We start from the raw sequence: 18,110 nt of genomic DNA, 5'->3' as shown, positions 1-18,110 counted from the left end.
ACCTATGACTGAGCAATGTTTTTCGATCACTAGTGTACCATGCCAAGGACCACCCATGCATACCTGATTTAGGGCTAAGGCTTCCCCCCTACTCTTACTCCAAATCTCTAACGCCTGTAAGAGCAGCAGTAGGTACTAATTTTTACATCTTTAGTATTGATGCGGTCTGGGGACTCGAACCCGACACCTCCTCAACAGATAAGTGGACGCTAAACCACTGAGCCATATCTGCGGGTTGATAATAAGAAAGAAAACTTTTAAAACTAAAGAATTATGTTAAAAAGTATATTTAATTGACACCAATATTACCTGATATAAAGTCTAAAATACCGAAAATAAAACTACAAGATATCTTTTTCCGCTACTCTAATAATATTTGGGTAGAGGTTATCCGGGCTATATAAACCCCTCCCACCCCACAACCCTCCACAAAAAAGGATTATAAAAATGCCATAATAAAAAAGATAAATAATATTGAAAACGAATGTGTTATATATTGAAGAAAGAAAATGTTTAAAATCTGGTCCAAATAAATGTACCATTGAACATACTCAAATAGTTTTTCCAATATATTTCAACAAACTCAACTAAAAGTGCTTTTAAGCCAGTGTTATTAAAAAAAAGTAGTATTTTTTACAATAAAATAACGCAGTTATAAAAAAATAACGTCATACTCCCCCCCCCCATAAAAAAAAACTTTTTTTAAAGCAAAGCTTTTTCAAAATAAGGATAAGTCCATCCGTTCGCAACAAAAAAACTCTTCACGTCAAATTAGGTAGTTAGAAATTACCTATCGATTTAATTACATACAGTTTTTTTTAGACATTCATATTCTGCTTATTAAGTCTCTCTCTTAAAGTCTTAATGATATACCGTCTTATTAAAAGCGAAGCTTTTCTATAATTAGGGTCGGTCCGTAAGTCCGAGATATATAGCTTTTATTCGTTAATTTAGGCATGTTAGAATTGTCCTATCGATTTCAAACTTTGCATGATGATTCCTGTAGTAGTTGGGTACGATTTAGAAAGCGTAGCAACTCTATAATCATTACCAGAATGTCCGTACGTCCATTTTAAACATGTTGATTTTTCTACTTTTTTAACAACAAATTTTCAAGTGTTTTAATTATCCGTTTGATCTGATTTTTGGTATATTGATTCCTGGGACAACAAAGAACAATATTATAAGCGAAGCAACTCTATAATCAAGTCCAAAAATGTAAGTATGTCCATAAACATCATCCTGTTTTTAAGCAGTTTTTCAACAAATTTACCTACAATTTTGATTCGACAATTATACATTTATGTTCCGATTTTTCAGTTCAGATACTATGCAAGTGTTAATGTCCGTTTGTCCTACCGTTTCAGTGCTTCGCTTTTATGGATGTTGTCATCCTTGTTTTTTATGGATGTTTTGGTTAGATTAAACTTAGTTATATTGCAGAAATACTTTACAGTTAGGGAGGGAGTGGACATTGGGCTGTTTATTACACTAGTACCCAAAATCTTATAATTACGTTTTCTTATTCGTTGGCTTAACAACTTTGGGGAATTATTTTAATTTTAATTAATTGGCTCATTAAGTTGAGTGTCCAAACGTTTATACCAATAATTTTAATCTACAAATAGGGGTAATTTTGTGTATCATCATTGGGAATGTACATTAATTATTCGTCCATTGTCTTATCCCTGCCTTACGTACAATACGAACCTAATGACAATAGTAGATATTTATTTAACATTTATCACTTAGAAAATTCAACAACTAAAATGTTAGGTTAATTCAATAATTTCTAATGTTTAAACAAACCAAGTGAGAATGGTGTTTTTCTATATTAAAAGCAAAGCTTTTCCATAAATATGGTCGGTCCGTCCGTCTGACCGGAACGGATAGCTTTTTCGTTAATTTAGGCATGCCAGAATTTTCCTATCGATTTCAATATTTGCATGGTGATTCCTGTAGTAGTTAGGCACGACTTAGAAAACTTAGCAACTCTATAATCGTTACCAGAATGTCCGTACGTACTTTTTAAACATTTTTATTTTTTTTACTTTTTTTAATAAAATGTTTTTATGTGATCTATTTTTCCGATTGATCTGATTTTCGGTATATTGATTCCTGGGACAACAAAGTGCAGTATTATAAGCAAAGCAACTCTATAATCAAGTCCGAAAAGTGTAAGTATGTCCATAAACATTAGCCTTTTTTTAAACAAATTAACTTACAATTTTGCTTCGACTCTTATACTTTTATATTCTGATTATTCAGTTCTGACACTATACAAGTGTTAATGTCCGTTTGTCCTACCGTTTCAGTGGTTTGCTTTTATGGAAGTTGTCATTCTTGTTTATATTAAGGATATTTGTTTTGAATTCAAGTATTATTTTTGCAAAACTTTTCTCTAGATACAAATGTCTGTCTATAAACTATCACATAGAGTATATGTGATTTTCTCAGCTACTATTTAAGATATTAACTGTTTTTTTTCCACGAAATTTTTCCCAGTACTAAAAGAACACTTTTTATATATCACACTTGGTCTGTCGGTCTATTAAAGCTTATAATTAAGATAGAAAATAAGTTACTTCTGATCAATTTTTTCGTCTGTCTATTAGACTGTCCAATATTTCAATATTAGTATATCGGAGCTTCGTTACTTATGGATTTTGCCAAGCTTGTTTTTAATACTTCCACATATATAATTGCGTTTAATTTCAACATTTCTTATTTTTTTCTTTTTTTTCAAGTGATACATTTAATTACAATGAAATTTAAAAATACCTATTGTATTTTGCTTTTAAAGATAAACAATTATATAAAAAATTTACACCATAATTTTTAGAGTTTTAGAAAAAAAATTTTCTAAATCGAATTATCTTGTTCTTAGATATTGATTAATTAAGAATAAGGTTTTGATTTCAAAATTCATAACAAACCATGCCTTGTAAATTTGTAATTATAGTGTACTATACATTTAAAGCCTATAAATACAGGTGAGATTTTTTTCAGTATAAACTATGAATTATTAAAATATAAAAGTATTGTAAAATTTTTAAAAAATATAAAAAGAAAAACGAAGTAGCAGGTTTTGTCGTAGATTTTCTTCTAATTCTAGCCCCTGCAGGGGGCTCTAACCCTGCAGGGCAATGATTAATATCTACCTAACCTAAACTAAAATCTATCAAATCCGCTATTTCTTTCCAAATTAATTTTACTTTATAATTACATTAAAGCAGCTGTTCAATAGTGTACGTTTGTACGTCACTGTGTTAATAAATTAGGATCTATGTTTATATATAAAAACGTTTTCATGCAAATATTATTTTGTTAAAATGTAATTATATTCTAATTTTACAAATTCTGTATATTTTCCTTTCTCAAAGTTAAAGAATTTGTCTTAATCATATTCCCTTCAATCTCCCTCGGGCACTTTTTTTTCTTTCTCCTCTCCCTTTTATTACAATTAAGCCTTTACAGAATCCCGCGGCTAGGGGACAAGAATCAGGGAGGGGGGGGGGGACATTGGGCTGTATTATATATTAGTCCCCAAAGTTTTTAATTACCGTTATCTTTTTCTTTGGTTTAGGAAATTTGGGGACCGTTGCCTTATCCCTTTAGATCCCTGGACAAAAATTCTTCCCGAGGGCACGGACCAGCAAAAATATGTTAATGCACAATTTTTTTGTAAAAAAATAGCATAAAAAAATATTTAAATTTTTATAACATCAAAATTTAAAAGATTGTTTGTAGCTATCAAAAGTTTGAAAATTATTTTTCAATTAATTCTGTTGTGTTACCTAAACTCTTGCCCGCTGTATTGAAATATATATTCCAGGCAGTGTCAGGTCAATTGTAATAATGTAAATTGTTATAAGGAGAAGAAGGGAAACAATAGAGTAAGGTTATGACTCAAGAATTTTAGTATTTGTTTCTGAGTAAGTAGTGGGTATATACAGTAGAATTTTTGAATTATGAAAAAGAAAGGAAGCAACGCCTATAAAAGCTTTGTTAAATTCAGAATTAAATTAGAAGCCAGAAGTATCTCTAGTTAGATACTGATTCTACCATGCCAGGTCATATTAAGAAAACCTCCGGGCCTGATCCAGATCCATCCCCCTGGCTTCTGGTTTCTCCTGAACTGAAGAAGAAAAATCTTCAGAAGTCCTATGACCCCAAGAAGTCTGTGTGGGTCCCCAACAAGTCTGATGGTGGCTACCTGGAGGGCCTCATTGAGTCTAAGGATGGTGTTAAGGTCACCGTCAATGTTGGTGGTGAGATGAAGGTGTTCAAGGAGGATGTATTGGCCCAGGTCAACCCTCCCAAGTTTGACTGCTCTGATGACATGGCTGGTCTCACCTACCTGGGTGATGCCTGTGTTCTCTGGAATTCCCAGATTAGGTATGTCAATGAGTTGATCTACACCTACTCCGGTCTCTTTTGTATTGCTATCAACCCCTACAAGAGGTTCCCTATCTACACCCTGAGGACCATGGAGATCTATGTAGGTAAGAGGAGAACTGAATGCCCTCCCCATATCTTTGCCATTGCTGAGGGAGCCTACCAGGGCATGATGTCCTCCGGCATGAACCAGTCTATCTTGATTACTGGTGAGTCTGGTGCTGGTAAGACTGAGAATACCAAGAAGGTTATCTCTTACTTTGCCACCATCTGCTCCTCTGGCAAAAGGAAGGAGGGAGAAGCTTCCCTTGAGGACAAGATTGTCCAGACTAACCCTGTGCTGGAAGCTTGGGGTAATGCTAAGACTGTTAGGAATGACAACTCTTCTAGATTTGGTAAGTTTATTCGTATCCATTTCAATGCCTCTGGAAAGCTGTCTGGTGCTGACATGGTTGTCTATCTGCTGGAGAAGTCCCGTCTTACTTACCAGCAGCCATTGGAAAGATGCTACCATGCTTTCTACAATCTTATGTCTGATGCTGTCCCTGACCTCAAGGCAAGGTGTCTGCTGACTGATAACATCTTGGATTATTGGTATGTTTCCCAGGGTAAGCTGACTGTCCCATCCATTGATGACAAGGAGGACATGCAGTTTGCTGATGAAGCTTTTGATGTTCTTGGATTCTCTTCTGATGAGAAGTATGATGTATTCAAGAACACTGCTTGCATGATGCACATGGGTAACATGACCAAGGACTTTGTCCCTGTTGGCAAGGATGAACAGGCTGAGATTAAGGATGATGCCAATGCCATGAAGGTTGCTGAACTTGCTGGAATTGATTGTGAGTGGATGATCACCTATTTCTGCAAGCCTAAATTGAAGGTTGGTACTGAGTGGGTTCAGAAGGGCTCTTCCTGCACCAATGCAGCCAGCTCTGTTGCAGGTATTGCTCGTGCTATCTATGAGCGTACATTCAGGCTTGTTGTTGAAAAGTGTAATGAGACACTTATTGACCCAACCATGAAGAAAGTTCAGTACATTGGTGTCCTGGATATTGCTGGTTTTGAGATCTTTGACTACAATGGATTTGAACAGATCTGTATTAACTATGTTAATGAGAAGTTGCAGCAGTTTTTCAACCAGCACATGTTCACTCTTGAGCAGGAGGAATATGTCAGGGAGGGTCTAGACTGGGCCAATGTGGACTTTGGTATGGATTTGCAGAAATGTATTGACATGTTTGAGAAGCCCATGGCCTTCCTTGCCATCTTTGAAGAAGAGTCTCTTTTCCCCAAGGCAACTGATGAGACATTCAAGAACAAGCTTCATGATAACTTGCTAGGCAAGCATCCTAATTTTGCCAAGCCTAACCCTAGACCTGACCCTGATGCACATTTTGCCATTATTCATTATGCTGCAACTGTGTCTTATAATCTGACTGGTTGGCTGGACAAAAACAAGGATCCCCTCAATGACACTATTGTTGAGATGATCAAGAATGGTAGCAATACTCTCATGATCCAGTGCTTTGCTGATCACCCTGGACAGCCATTGGAGGCTCCCAAGGATGATGGTGGCAGAAAGAAGAAGGGAGGTGGCAAGACTGTGTCTTCTTACTTCAAGGGTCAGCTGGATGATCTAATGACTACTCTGTACAAGACTGAGCCTCACTTTATCCGTTGTGTTGTGCCTAATACTCACAAACAGCCAGGTGGTGTTGAACCTGGACTTATCATGCATCAGTATCAGTGCAATGGTGTGCTTGCTGGTATTGCCATCTGTAGAAAGGGCTTCCCCAACAAGATGTTGTACCCTGAATTCAAGGCAAGATATAATATCCTTGCTGCCAAGGCAGTTGCAAAGGCAAAGAATGACAAGTCTGCTGCTGGTGCTGTCATGGAAATTATCCAGCTTGAGAAAGAAAAGTTCCGTCTTGGTCACACTAAGGTATTCTTTAGAGCTGGTATCTTAGGTCACATGGAGGAAGTTCGTGAGGACAGAATTGGCTTTGTCCTTTCCTGGCTTCAGTCTGGGGCTAGAGGAAAAGCATCTAGAATGCAGTTCAAGAAACTGCAGGATCAGAAGCTGTCTCTGTACTGCTGCCAGAGAACCATGAGAAATTACTACATTGGTAAGACCTGGTTGTGGTGGTCTCTGTGGTTGTCTATCAAGCCTAACCTTAAATGCACTCAGTTTGGCAAGTTCAAGGCAGAATATGAGAATAAGATTGCTGTAGCTGAGGCCAACATTGACAAAGCTATTGCTGAGTGTAATGCTGTTGTTGCTGAACATGATAAGATTATGAATGAGAAGAATGAACTCAGCCTTGCTCTTAACTCTGGTGGATCTGCTGTACAGGTTAAATTTTTTACATTATTACATACATACTATTGATTCAAATTAAACTATAAGTATACATTATATTATTATTAGTTTATCATTTTAATTTATGTTTCAAATTATCCTACAATTATAGATTAATTTTATCTTTTCCAATAATTTAGGACATTGTTGACAAAACAAACCGTTTGGAGGCTGCCAAGAATGATTTACAGAAAGAGGTTGACCAATGCAATGCAAGAATCAAGGCTGAAGAAGAGACCATTTCAGGAATGGCATCAGCTGGGCAAAAGGTTGTTGCTGATGCTAACAACCTTAGATCTGAGATGAAGAATCTGGAGAGTGTCATTGAAAAATGTGAGGATGACAAGAACACCAAGGATAGCCAGATTAGAACTCTGAGGGAGGAGATTGCTCATCAGGAAGATCTTATTGCCAAGCTTGGCAAGGATAAGAAGTCAACTGCTGAAGGCCGCCAAAAGTGTGAGGAAAATATTCAGTCTATGGAGGATAGATGCAACCACTTGAACAAAGTCAAGGGAAAGCTGGAACAGGCTCTTGATGAGTGTGAGGATACTCTTGAGCGTGAAAAGAAGTCTAAGGGAGATGTTGAGAAGATGAAGCGCAAGGTTGAAGGTGATCTCAAGCTGACCCAGGAGGCTATTTCTGATCTTGAAAGAATCAACTCTGAACTTGGACAGGCTGTTCAGAGAAAGGAAAAGGAATCATCCTCTCTTGGTGCAAAGATTGAAGATGAGCAGACTCTTGGTAACAAGTATTCCAAGCAGGTCAAGGAGCTGCAGTGTCGTGTTGATGAACTTGATGAAGAGATTGTTGTTGAGCGCAACAACCGTGCCAAGGCAGAAAAGAACCGTACTCATCTGTCTAGAGAACTAGAGGATCTTGGTAACAGGCTTGCAGAGGCTGGTAGCAATACTGCCACTCAGATTGAGTTGAACAAGAAGAGAGAGCATGAGCTTGTGAAACTTAAGACTGATCTGGAGGAATCCAATATTGCTCATGAGGGTACTCTTGCTGCTCTTCGTCAGAAACATAACAACAGCATGGCTGATCTTGGAGAACAGATTGATTCTATCAATAAGAACAAGGGTAAGTCTGAGAAGGACAAGGCTGGTATGGAAAGGGACCTTCAAGAGGTTAGATCTGGTCTTGAAGAGGCCATGAGAGCCAGAGCTAATATGGAAAAGAACTGCAAGTTGACTCAGGCTACAATTGTTGAGGGTAATCAAAAGCTTGATGAGCTTGCAAGAGCTCTTAACGAGGCTGATTCATCCAAAAAGAAGATGCAAGTTGAGAATCAGGATCTGACCAGACAGATGGAAGAGACTGAAAATGGAATTGCTGCTCTGCAGAAGAACAAGATTTCTCTGACTACACAGCTTGAGGACACTAAGAGACTGGCAGATGGTGAGGCCAGAGATCGTGCCACTCTGCTAACCAAGTATAAACATCTTCATACTGAAGCTGAGAATCTGAAAATGAAGATTGATGAAGAAGCTGACAAGAAAAATGATGTTCTCAAGGCTTTCTCTAAGGCCCAGGCTGAGATTCAGCTCTGGAAATCAAAGTTTGAGACTGAGGGCCTAGGTAGAATTGATGAGCTTGAGGGCAATAAGGCTAAGATTTCTTCCAGAGTTGCTGAAGCTGAAGAGCAGATTAGTGCTTTGAACACTAAGATTGCATCTACTGAGAAGTCCAAGCATCGTCTGCAGGCTGAACTTGAAGAAATGTCTCTTGAGTATGAGAGAACTCATGCTGCTGCTGTTATCACTGAGAAGAGAGGAATGAACTTTGAGAAAGTTGTTGGTGAATGGAAAACCAAGGCTGATGATATGCAGTGTGAGCTTGAGGCTAGTCACTCTGAGTGTCGTAACCTGAATGCTGAAGGTTTCAGATTGAAGGCTGGTTTGGATGAGGCCAATGAGCAGTTGGATATTGTCAGACGTGAGAACAAAAACCTTGCTGATGAGATCAAGGATCTGCTTGATCAGCTTGGAGATGGTGGAAGATCCATCCATGAACTTGACAAACAGCGCAGACGCCTGGAGGTTGAGAAGGAAGAGCTGCAGGCTGCTCTGGAAGAAGCTGAAGGTTCTCTTGAGGCTGAAGAAAATAAGGTATTCATATTTATAACTTAATTTAAGTTATGATATTGTCACTTAAAATCTTTATATATAGAATATAATTCTAAATTTAAAACAATTCAATTTACTCCAGGTCCTCAGAGCTCAGCTTGAACTTGGTCAAGTCAGACAAGAGATTGATCGCAGAATGGCTGAAAAAGAGGAGGAGTTCAACAACACCAGGTTAAGTTTAAGTCTTATAGTTCTAAGTTAGTTTAACCCTTACAGCTCGGGCCCCAATTCCCACCTTAATAGATCGGGGGGGGGGGGGGGGGGCTCCAAGAGCCCCCCCCCACTATCTCGGCTCCTGTTACAGATAAAGACGTAAAATTTTTTTCTGGTGGTTCATGTGTATTTTTAGAGAAAATTACTTTTTCTAGTCATAGCAGCCATGCCGCTCCTTAGCCGCTTTTTAGCGGCCAGCCGATAAATTTTAAAACAGCTGTAGAGCGGCCAATTTTGCAGCTAGGATGACCAAATTTTAGGACGAACTTTTATTTTTCATAACAAAAAAATTACTTTTTCTTATCATCGCCAAAAAACGGCAAATAACGGAAACCGCCATTTTCGGCGGTTACGGCGGTAAAACGGCGGTTGGCGGCGCCAATTAATATTTTTATCTGTTTGATGTTGCTCAAGGATTTACCAAAAAAATTTATAGGACTCTAGCTGTAATAGAAGCCACGATATTCATGTTATATGTCTGTAGTAAAAGCCGGACAAAAATCGGTCATAAAGTCGGTCAGGGAGCGGTCAAACGGTCATAACACATTTTTTCTCAGAAGGTCATTGATATCTAAGTATTCACCAAAAAAAATTTAGGTTTCTCCTTATACACAAAAGTCATAATGTAGATATTAAGATTTTTTTAGAATTTTTTTGTAATTTTGGTGCTACCCAACCGACTTTGACCGGACACCACGACCGACACAGACCAGATATCCTAATAAAATCAACTCTTGCCGACGTATAATTACTAAACTTAAAAAGTCATGAAGTCACAGCACTCCATCTTACCTACAAAAAAATGAGATTGAAAAAACTAGAAGGGGGGGGCTCTTGGAGCCCCCCCCCCCCCGATCTGTAAGGGTTAAGAAGGCACAATTATTTGCAGATTTTTTTTTAAATAAAAATTATAATTTTAGAAAATATATCTAATACATCTTTTTTTGTAGGAAAAACCATGCCAGAGCCATGGAAAGCATGCAGGCTTCTCTTGAGGCTGAGCAAAAGACTAAGGCTGAAGCCCTGAGACTCAAGAAGAAGCTAGAGGGTCAAATTAATGAGCTTGAAATAGCTCTTGATCATTCCAACAAGGCTAACAATGAGGCACAGAAGTCAATCAAGCGTTATCAAGGACAGCTTCGTGAAGCTGAGTGTGGCTACGAAGAGGCCTCCAGATGTCGCCAGGAAATGGCTGAGAAGGCTAATCTTGCTGACCGCAGGGCTCAGGCTCTTGCTGGTGAGATGGAGGAGGCAAGAGCTCTTCTTGACTCTGCTGAGCGTGGCAAGAGACAGACAGAACTTGAGCTTGTTGATTCCAGAGGTGCTGTTAATGAGATGACTGCAATCAATACCAAGGCCAATGCTGAGAAGCGTGGTATTGAAGGTATGGTGCACACCATGCAGGCTGAAATTGATGACATGCTTCACTCTGCCAAAAACTGTGAGGAGAAGGCAAAGAAGGCCATGGTAGATGCTGCTCGCCTTGCTGATGAACTACGTGCTGAACAGGATCATGTTACACAGCAGGCTAACGCCAAGAAGGCTCTTGACAGCCAGCTTGTTGAGATGGAATCTCGTTTGAATGATGCCAATGAACATGCTATGCGTGGTGGCCGCCAGGCAATGGCTAAGCTAGAATCTCGCATCCGTGCACTTGAGCTTGAGCTTGGCAATGTCCAGTCCCGTACATCTGAATCTGCTAAGGCTCACCAGAAGGCTGAGCGCAAGATCAAGGAGCTTGCCTTTGCCAATGATGAGGACCACAAGAACCAGGAACAGCTGTCTGAGCTTGCCAGCAAGCTCCAGCAGAAGATCAAGACTTACAAGAAGCAGATTGAGGAGGCTGAGGAAATTGCTGCTCTGAACCTGGCCAAGTATCGCAAGTCTCAACAGGAGCTTGAGGAGGCTGATGAGCGTGCTAGACTTGCTGAGACTCAGATCCGCAATGTTTACTAAATGAGTTTTGAATATCATAGCCCAATGGAAGAACATTATATCAATATGTTTGTTTTCAAAAAACTGGTAGATATTTTGGAAATAAACATTTTTATATAAATATTAAGCAATTTATTAGCCTAAAAGGCTTTTTAGTTTTATTAGTTTAATTTCATAAAAAAAATAATTGTTAAATGTTAATATATGTTGAATAAATACCCTTCATCCCCAATTTATTTTATATTCTTACAAATATTAGAATAGGTGATAAGAAAACAATCATGATAACATCCATAGTAGTGAAGCCTAGAGATAAAAACTCAAATGTCAGGAATTATTTTTTTATTGAGCATTTTTTCACAAAAACTTCAAACACAATTCATTAGTTGTAGCTTGTATATCCTAGGAACATATACAGATGAGCAAAGTAATAAATTCTAGGGTACTTATGCTACTCTCTTCTGAGAAATTGAATATTTTATATGAAAAGATTTAACCTGATTTCTTGAAGAAATGTACTTTGACATTACTTCAAAGAGAATATTTCATACCATTTTCATGATTATTAGACTCAGAATTTACCAAGGTTTTACTGAATTAATTGATTTGTACGTATGTACATAAATTTAAATATATCATCAGAACTAGCTATTACTGTCAAAATAACAGTACACTGTAAAAATATGAAAAGCAATTATATAAAAAATGTGGAATTTCTAGACTCCGCAACAATTGTTAAAAGCGAAGCTTTTCTATGATTGGGATTTATCTGTTTTTCAACAAATTTACTTACAATTTTGTTTCGACTTTCTGATTATTCAATTATAACACTCTACAAGTGTTAATGTTCATTTGTCCTACAGTTTAATCGCTTCCCTTTTATAGATGTTGTCAGCCTTGTTTTATTGACAATACTTAATAATGACATTGTTTTACCTTGATAACTAGTGAATTACCATAATTAGAATAAAAAAGAGCTATTAAGCTGTTTTATTTAAAAACTTTATAATATTTTATTTAAGATAAAAATTCGTTTGGATATAATATACATTAATGAATTATAAAACACTTATTAAACAAAACAAAGACTTTTATAACAAGAACAATATTGTCCATAAGTAGAAAAATAACAAGCTAACAAAAGTTTAGATGGATAAGAAAAAGATGTTTTGAATGTTAATAATTTCAAAGATTAATCTTGTATAATGTATGACAATACAAAAAAAATATCCTGCGAAATAACCAGCTTGTAGAGTAGCTGTAGTAATGGAATCCTACTTTAGAGGGAGGTAAGGGACATTGGATTCAGAGAGAGAGGGGAGAAAGGGCTGTTCATCACACTAGTCCAAAACGTTTTATAATAACGTGTTCTTATTCGTTGGTAGAACAACTTTGGTGGCCTCACTAAAATTTATGAGTGTCCAAACGTTTAAACAGCTAATTGTAATTAAAGGAAGGGATAATTTTGTGTATCAGTATTGGTGATTTACATCAATTTATCAGCCTTTTTCTTATCCCTTAAGATCCATGTTATAGTTAAAGATAAAGTGTTAGCGCATTAGTTAGTTTTATTGCACCAGACAAATGTAATTAACAGAGTGTGATAGTCAGGAAAAAAGGAAATTTTTGTATCCTGATCCCCCGGTCGATCCCATTCTTGTTTTAGTTGAATTTTTTTTTTTTTTTGGGGGGATGGTGTTGGGTCTATGCTTTCTTGGGACAATTTCTCCATAGGTGGGTATTTTTACACTGCCCAAAATAGCTAGAATCTAAGAAGATATCTTAAAAGCTACACTTAAAGGAGAACCATATCAGCTTTTACTTTTTCTTTTAAAAACTAAAATTTGTAAAACTATATCCCCGTCTTTTTTTATATCTTTACCTTTCTCCTTTTTCTTTCTTGCCATCTAAAATCTTGTGCCACGAATACATATAACTACACCTGTTTTAAAACAAGGAAAATCGAAAATCTTTAAACTCTTGGAAACAACCCTAGAAAATTTCTTTACGCTGCACTGCAAGTTTTTATAAATACAATATAAATATAATATAAACATTCATGCCAAAACCCAAAAGAGTTTGATTTATATTTTAGATATATAAATCGTGACTTGCGTGTATATTAGTAAATATTAGACAATAATTCTTGCAAAAAGAAGTGCGTATATTTTTTAGATTCGAATTGCGCGGCTTGTGTTAATGGCAGAAAAATGTTATGTATACCGTTAGAAACGCTATGAACTGTATTTTTGAAAATACAAGAACGGTTCCTGTGCTACAAATAATCTAGGAGCTAGATAGTAAAATGTCTCAAAATTTACTTGCAAGTCAAGTTTTAAGTCAGTTAAGACATTATTTTAACACATAGCTCCCTAACTATACGTAGCACAGAAATCGTTTTTATATTTCCAAAAAACATACTTCTTAGCGGTTCTAACGGTATGCGTTACATTTTTCTACTATTAACACAAGCTGCTCAATTTCAATTTTAAAAATGTCTGAATTTTTTTGCACACTCTTTATGTATATAAATGGTATATCTTTTTAATAAAATTAATCATGGACGTCCGGTCAATTAAAGTTTGACTGGTGGACAAACTAATATTGATATTGAAACTTTGCTCCTAAAATAAGATTGAAAGATCAGAAGAAACCTAAATAATTGTATAACATGGAAAAGTTTTTCGTCTCTTTCATCTTATGTAAGATTTTCTTTCGGCTGCCTTTTCCAGAGATCTAAAGGGATAAGACAATTGCCGAAAAATTAATGTATATACCCAATAATGATACACAAAATTATACTTTTTGTAGATTAAAATCAGTGGTTGGAACGTTTGGGCACTTAACTAAATGAACCAACTAATCAAAATTTAATAACATTCCCCAAGGTTGTTAAGCAAACGAATAAGAAAACTTTATTATAAGACTTTGATGACTAGTGTAATAAACAGCCCAATGTCTTCTCCCTCCCTGCCTTTTCCCCTTTTCTATGTAAAGAAAAAATTATGTTTTTCAAAAACTACTAAACTATTTTTTTTTTGTAGGGGGTGGGGGGGGAGGGTTATCGTGGGTACCTTTGATAACTAATAAGAAACTAATTGGGAAATCATGGATATGAAATTGAAGGTTGGATTATTTCCCCCCCTTCACCCCCTAAATTTTCATAAATATCCTTTTTTATGTAGATTCATTTTTGGCAAAAATAATAGGATATAATTTTGTACCTTCTCAAACATTACTATGGTGTACATTAGGGTGGGTCGATTTTTGAAATTTTTTTTGAGACCAAAGCGGGGATCTGCAAATGATTTTTTTGAGTATGATACACCTCTGGATGATTTAAAATTTATCTTAAGTCTTAAAACCACTGACGACCAGACATTCAATTGTATAGCTATTTGTTATGGGTGTTAAAACTTTATTGAATCAGAACTATGGCTTCATTTTGCTCCCAGAAAAGGCATTGAGGAGTAGAATCAGAAACTTTTGACCGTTTCAAATAATAAGTTAGTTTTATCTGTTGCACATGCACCAGGGATAAGGGATGGGAAACCTGACCGAAAATTAGGTCTCAGCCTCCTTTTAAAAGTGATGGGGCAACTTTTCTTTTTTGCCTATAAAATCAACTCATTTCCCCCAGTTCCTCATTGGCTGTAGGCCAATATCCAATAGCCTGAAACTTGCTTTTAGCATTAACCAATTAATTAATAACAAACGCGTCCCCCAGTTCATTATTGGCTAAATTAATTCAACCAAACATAAATTTCTGCTATTAGAAAGACAACAATGGAAACTTTCTGCTATTAGAATGACAACAATATATATGACGTTCAATCACATCAACTTATTATTAAATTTACACATTGATAAATGTCCATATAGCAAAACATAAATTGAGAGATCGTTTTTTGAAGACTGAGTAGGATTCAACATTTTATACTTTAGAACAATGTGAAAAACTCATGTCTTTAGACAATTTAAAAGTTACATTTCATGTGGAATTGATAACCCATCTAAATGATCACAAATACAAAACTAGTTCAATATGTAAATAAAAGTGTACTGTGTTTTGTTAAAAAAAAAAATTCATTAATTTTGGTAAAAATTATTGCTCACTTAATTGAACTTTTCTGTTAATATTTAACGTAAAATAATTTTTTTTTTTAAATTCTTAATTTATATGTTTGCTATGGAACAATTAGTTGATAGAATGTTACCCATGTACTTATTCAATTCTACTTAATTTATTTATTAAAGCTGGGGAGCTAAAGCGGTGTTTATTTCTATATACAAATTTTGGGGTGAAGTAGATCCCCCCTTAAAATGTTTGAAAATAAATCAGATTTAACCATCTCAAAAAAAACTTTTTTTTTAATGGGGGGGGGGGGGGGGTTGGCGAAGTATTAACGGGATTCTACTTAAAGCCACTAACATATTGGTTCTTTGAAAAGTTTTTATTATATTTTATGATAGGTGAAATCAACTACCTGAATTCTATTCTATACTTTTTTTCTTTGCATTCATATAATAGCTATTTCACAGGGAGTAAGGGAGGGGACAATGGGCAATTAATTCAATTTAAGAGGGTTCGCTGAAAAGCAACGAAAACCAGATTTTTCAAGAAATTTTTACCAAAATTGTAAGGGGATCATGGTAACCTAATTTAGAACAAAATTAGTTCTAAGAAAAAAATCATTTACATGAAAATTAAATTATCAACACATCACAATGTAGTAAACATTCTGTAATTAATTACTAGAAAAATCTTGTTTAGAACTGCCTCAACCCTTCTAATATATTTGTAACTGACCCCAAAATTCAAGCGGTTCTTAAATTATTTAATACATAAATATCACAGTAGAGTTTCTATACATGAAAAGACATTTTCTTGGGAAAAAATATTTGTTAAAACCAACGATAAATAACAAACTTTTCTGTCTGCATATTCAAAGCTAGCTCAGCTAGTTAGCGGGGCATTGATGCGCAAGTCCCCAAAATCAGTAAGAATCTGCTGTATTCGTGCACATTCCCTTTAAGCCAGTCCCCAAAGTCTGAGACTACTTAAAAATTGAATATTCGATCCATTGTCCCCTCCCTTACTCCCTGGCTATTTCATCATTGTTCATAGTTTTCAAATCTAACTACTGCGTCATCCCGAAACTAGTTTTTTAGGCCCAGTGGGAAAATAGGCCTGGAATAATATTTTCTTACGTTTCCCATCTCTTATCCCTGCACATGCACATCCTCTCCTTGTCTAATTCCGATAGGAACCCGCCGTAGTATACATTTAGAGGGGTAGTTACTAGCCCTGTATCTTTAACAGCAGCCGGGAAAATTTCTATTATTCCATATGATTTGATTTTGATATCATTTGTACTTATTAAAAACCTTTTTTTATTTTTTTTGTGTTTTAAAGAGACCAGCAAAACTAATCTTCACAGGTTAAAGTATAAAATTGACCTAATATTTCTAGATGGTCCATCTGACCCCATTTTTCGTCAATCTTAAAAATGGATATTTAGCTGACAAAAACCTTTCTGACTAAATGTTTCGACGGTATGATTCGAGCTTTTTCATATAAAATTCAACTATATAAAACTAATTTATTATGTGCTTTGTCATATACTTCACATTATACGAGGAAAGAAAAAATACGCGAAATAATTTACCTAAGAAAAGCCAACTTAAATGCGAATGTAAAAAATATTCTTCTATACAATATTCTGAAAAATATTTCAACCATTGAGATGTCTGGTATGTACCTTCACTATTCTCTCATTGGCTGATTTAGACAGTATGTCTCTATATTATCTCTATTAGTATGAAAAAGTTTGGCCAATTTAAGTTTGATGTAAGATCAAGGCACAACTTAACAGAAAAAAGAAGGGAGGACTAATTTCTTATTTGGGACGGACCAAAGAAAGAGAGAGAGAGAGAGAGAGAGAGAGAGAGAGAGAGAAAAAAGAGAGAGGCAGAGAGATGGGAAGAGAGAGAGAGAGAGAGAGAGAGAGAGAGTGGGTACATTGGGCTGTTAATTACACTAGTCCAAAATTTAAAAAAAAGACGTTTTCTTATTCGTTGGCTAAACCACTTCGGGGACTTTTACAGAATTTTAATTGATTGTTTATTCAGTTGAGTGTTCAAAGTTTCACTTTCAACCACTAATTTTAATCTACATAAGGGGTAATTTTGAGTGTCATCATTAGGGATCAATTTATTGGCCATTGTTTTATCACTTTAAATCCATGGGGACAGCATTTGGCATCTTTTGGGAATTTAAAAGGACAATTATGTTGAAAAGTATGTCTCCTACTCCTACATTTAAATATTTTTTTGGTGTGGGGGTAGGGTTGTATTTTTCAGAAGATTTTTCCTTTGCCCTAAAATTTACTTTTCCTGCCCGTCAGTAACGTGATAATGTGATTCTCTCGGCTGCTATTGGAAATAAACAATTTTTAGTGTTATTTCTAGGACATAGTCTATACATTATTTTGGCCGTCAGTCTGTCGGTCATGTTTTTCCAAGGCAATTAGCCTGGGCTGAAAAATATTTTTTTCTTTATTTTACTTTTTGTAGAAAATATAATAAATTATCTTCAGTATAGCCCAGAACCAGCAGACATAAAGTTTCAAAATAAATGTTACAAAGCCATACTGGAATAGTTATTCATCGCATCGTATTACAGAGAGATATAAAAATAAGAAATATAAGATTAATACCAGTTTTGTTAGCCCCGAGGGTTTTGTGAATTGTAAAATATTTACAAAACTGTAGGAAAATCCTTTTGTACAAAATATGATCCTGAATTGACTGTTACAAGCAGTGGAACTTTAGGGATAAGACAATGAATGATAAAGTGATGAAAACCCTCAATTATGATTTATAAAAAAAATATTGGGAGAAAAGATGGAACACTGAAGGTGTTTTATATCCAACTTTGTTTCAATATAAGTACCCAAAGTTTGAGCCAACGCATAAGGACTGCACATAAAACTTTGGGGACCAACCATTATAATTTACAGTCCAATGTCCCCCCTCCTCCCTGGTACGAAGACAAAGGAAAGATT

At 35.8% G+C, this 18,110-nt stretch overlaps 1 protein-coding gene across 1 annotated transcript; it reads left to right on the top strand.

Moving 5' to 3' along the window:
- Positions 1-4,033: 4,033 nt before the first annotated feature.
- Positions 4,034-11,275, top strand: LOC145332741 (myosin-4-like). The gene is made up of 4 exons (XM_080177787.1): positions 4,034-6,757; positions 6,904-8,877; positions 8,978-9,066; positions 10,059-11,275. The coding sequence occupies exons 1-4, from the start codon at positions 4,067-4,069 to the stop codon at positions 11,062-11,064; spliced, it is 5,760 nt and encodes a 1,919-aa protein (XP_080033913.1). The 5' UTR covers positions 4,034-4,066; the 3' UTR covers positions 11,065-11,275.
- Positions 11,276-18,110: the final 6,835 nt, after the last annotated feature.

This window comes from Acartia tonsa, chromosome 11 (assembly GCF_053477335.1).
Source record: "Acartia tonsa isolate MP-2025a chromosome 11, ASM5347733v1, whole genome shotgun sequence".
NCBI lineage: Eukaryota > Metazoa > Arthropoda > Copepoda > Calanoida > Acartiidae > Acartia > Acartia tonsa.
The sequence above is the reverse complement of the archived record's forward strand: the minus strand, read 5'-3'. Positions and strand labels throughout refer to the sequence as shown.

What these genes read in the sequence shown, in the direction of transcription:
- LOC145332741 (XM_080177787.1), top strand. Translation starts at nt 4,067, where the DNA reads ATGCCAGGTCATATTAAGAAAACCTCCGGGCCTGATCCAGATCCATCC. An exon ending in CTGGTGGATCTGCTGTACAG is followed by an intron (nt 6,758 to 6,903) that starts GTTAAATTTTTT and finishes CCAATAATTTAG; the next exon opens with GACATTGTTGACAAAACAAA. An exon ending in GAGGAGTTCAACAACACCAG is followed by an intron (nt 9,067 to 10,058) that starts GTTAAGTTTAAG and finishes CTTTTTTTGTAG; the next exon opens with GAAAAACCATGCCAGAGCCA.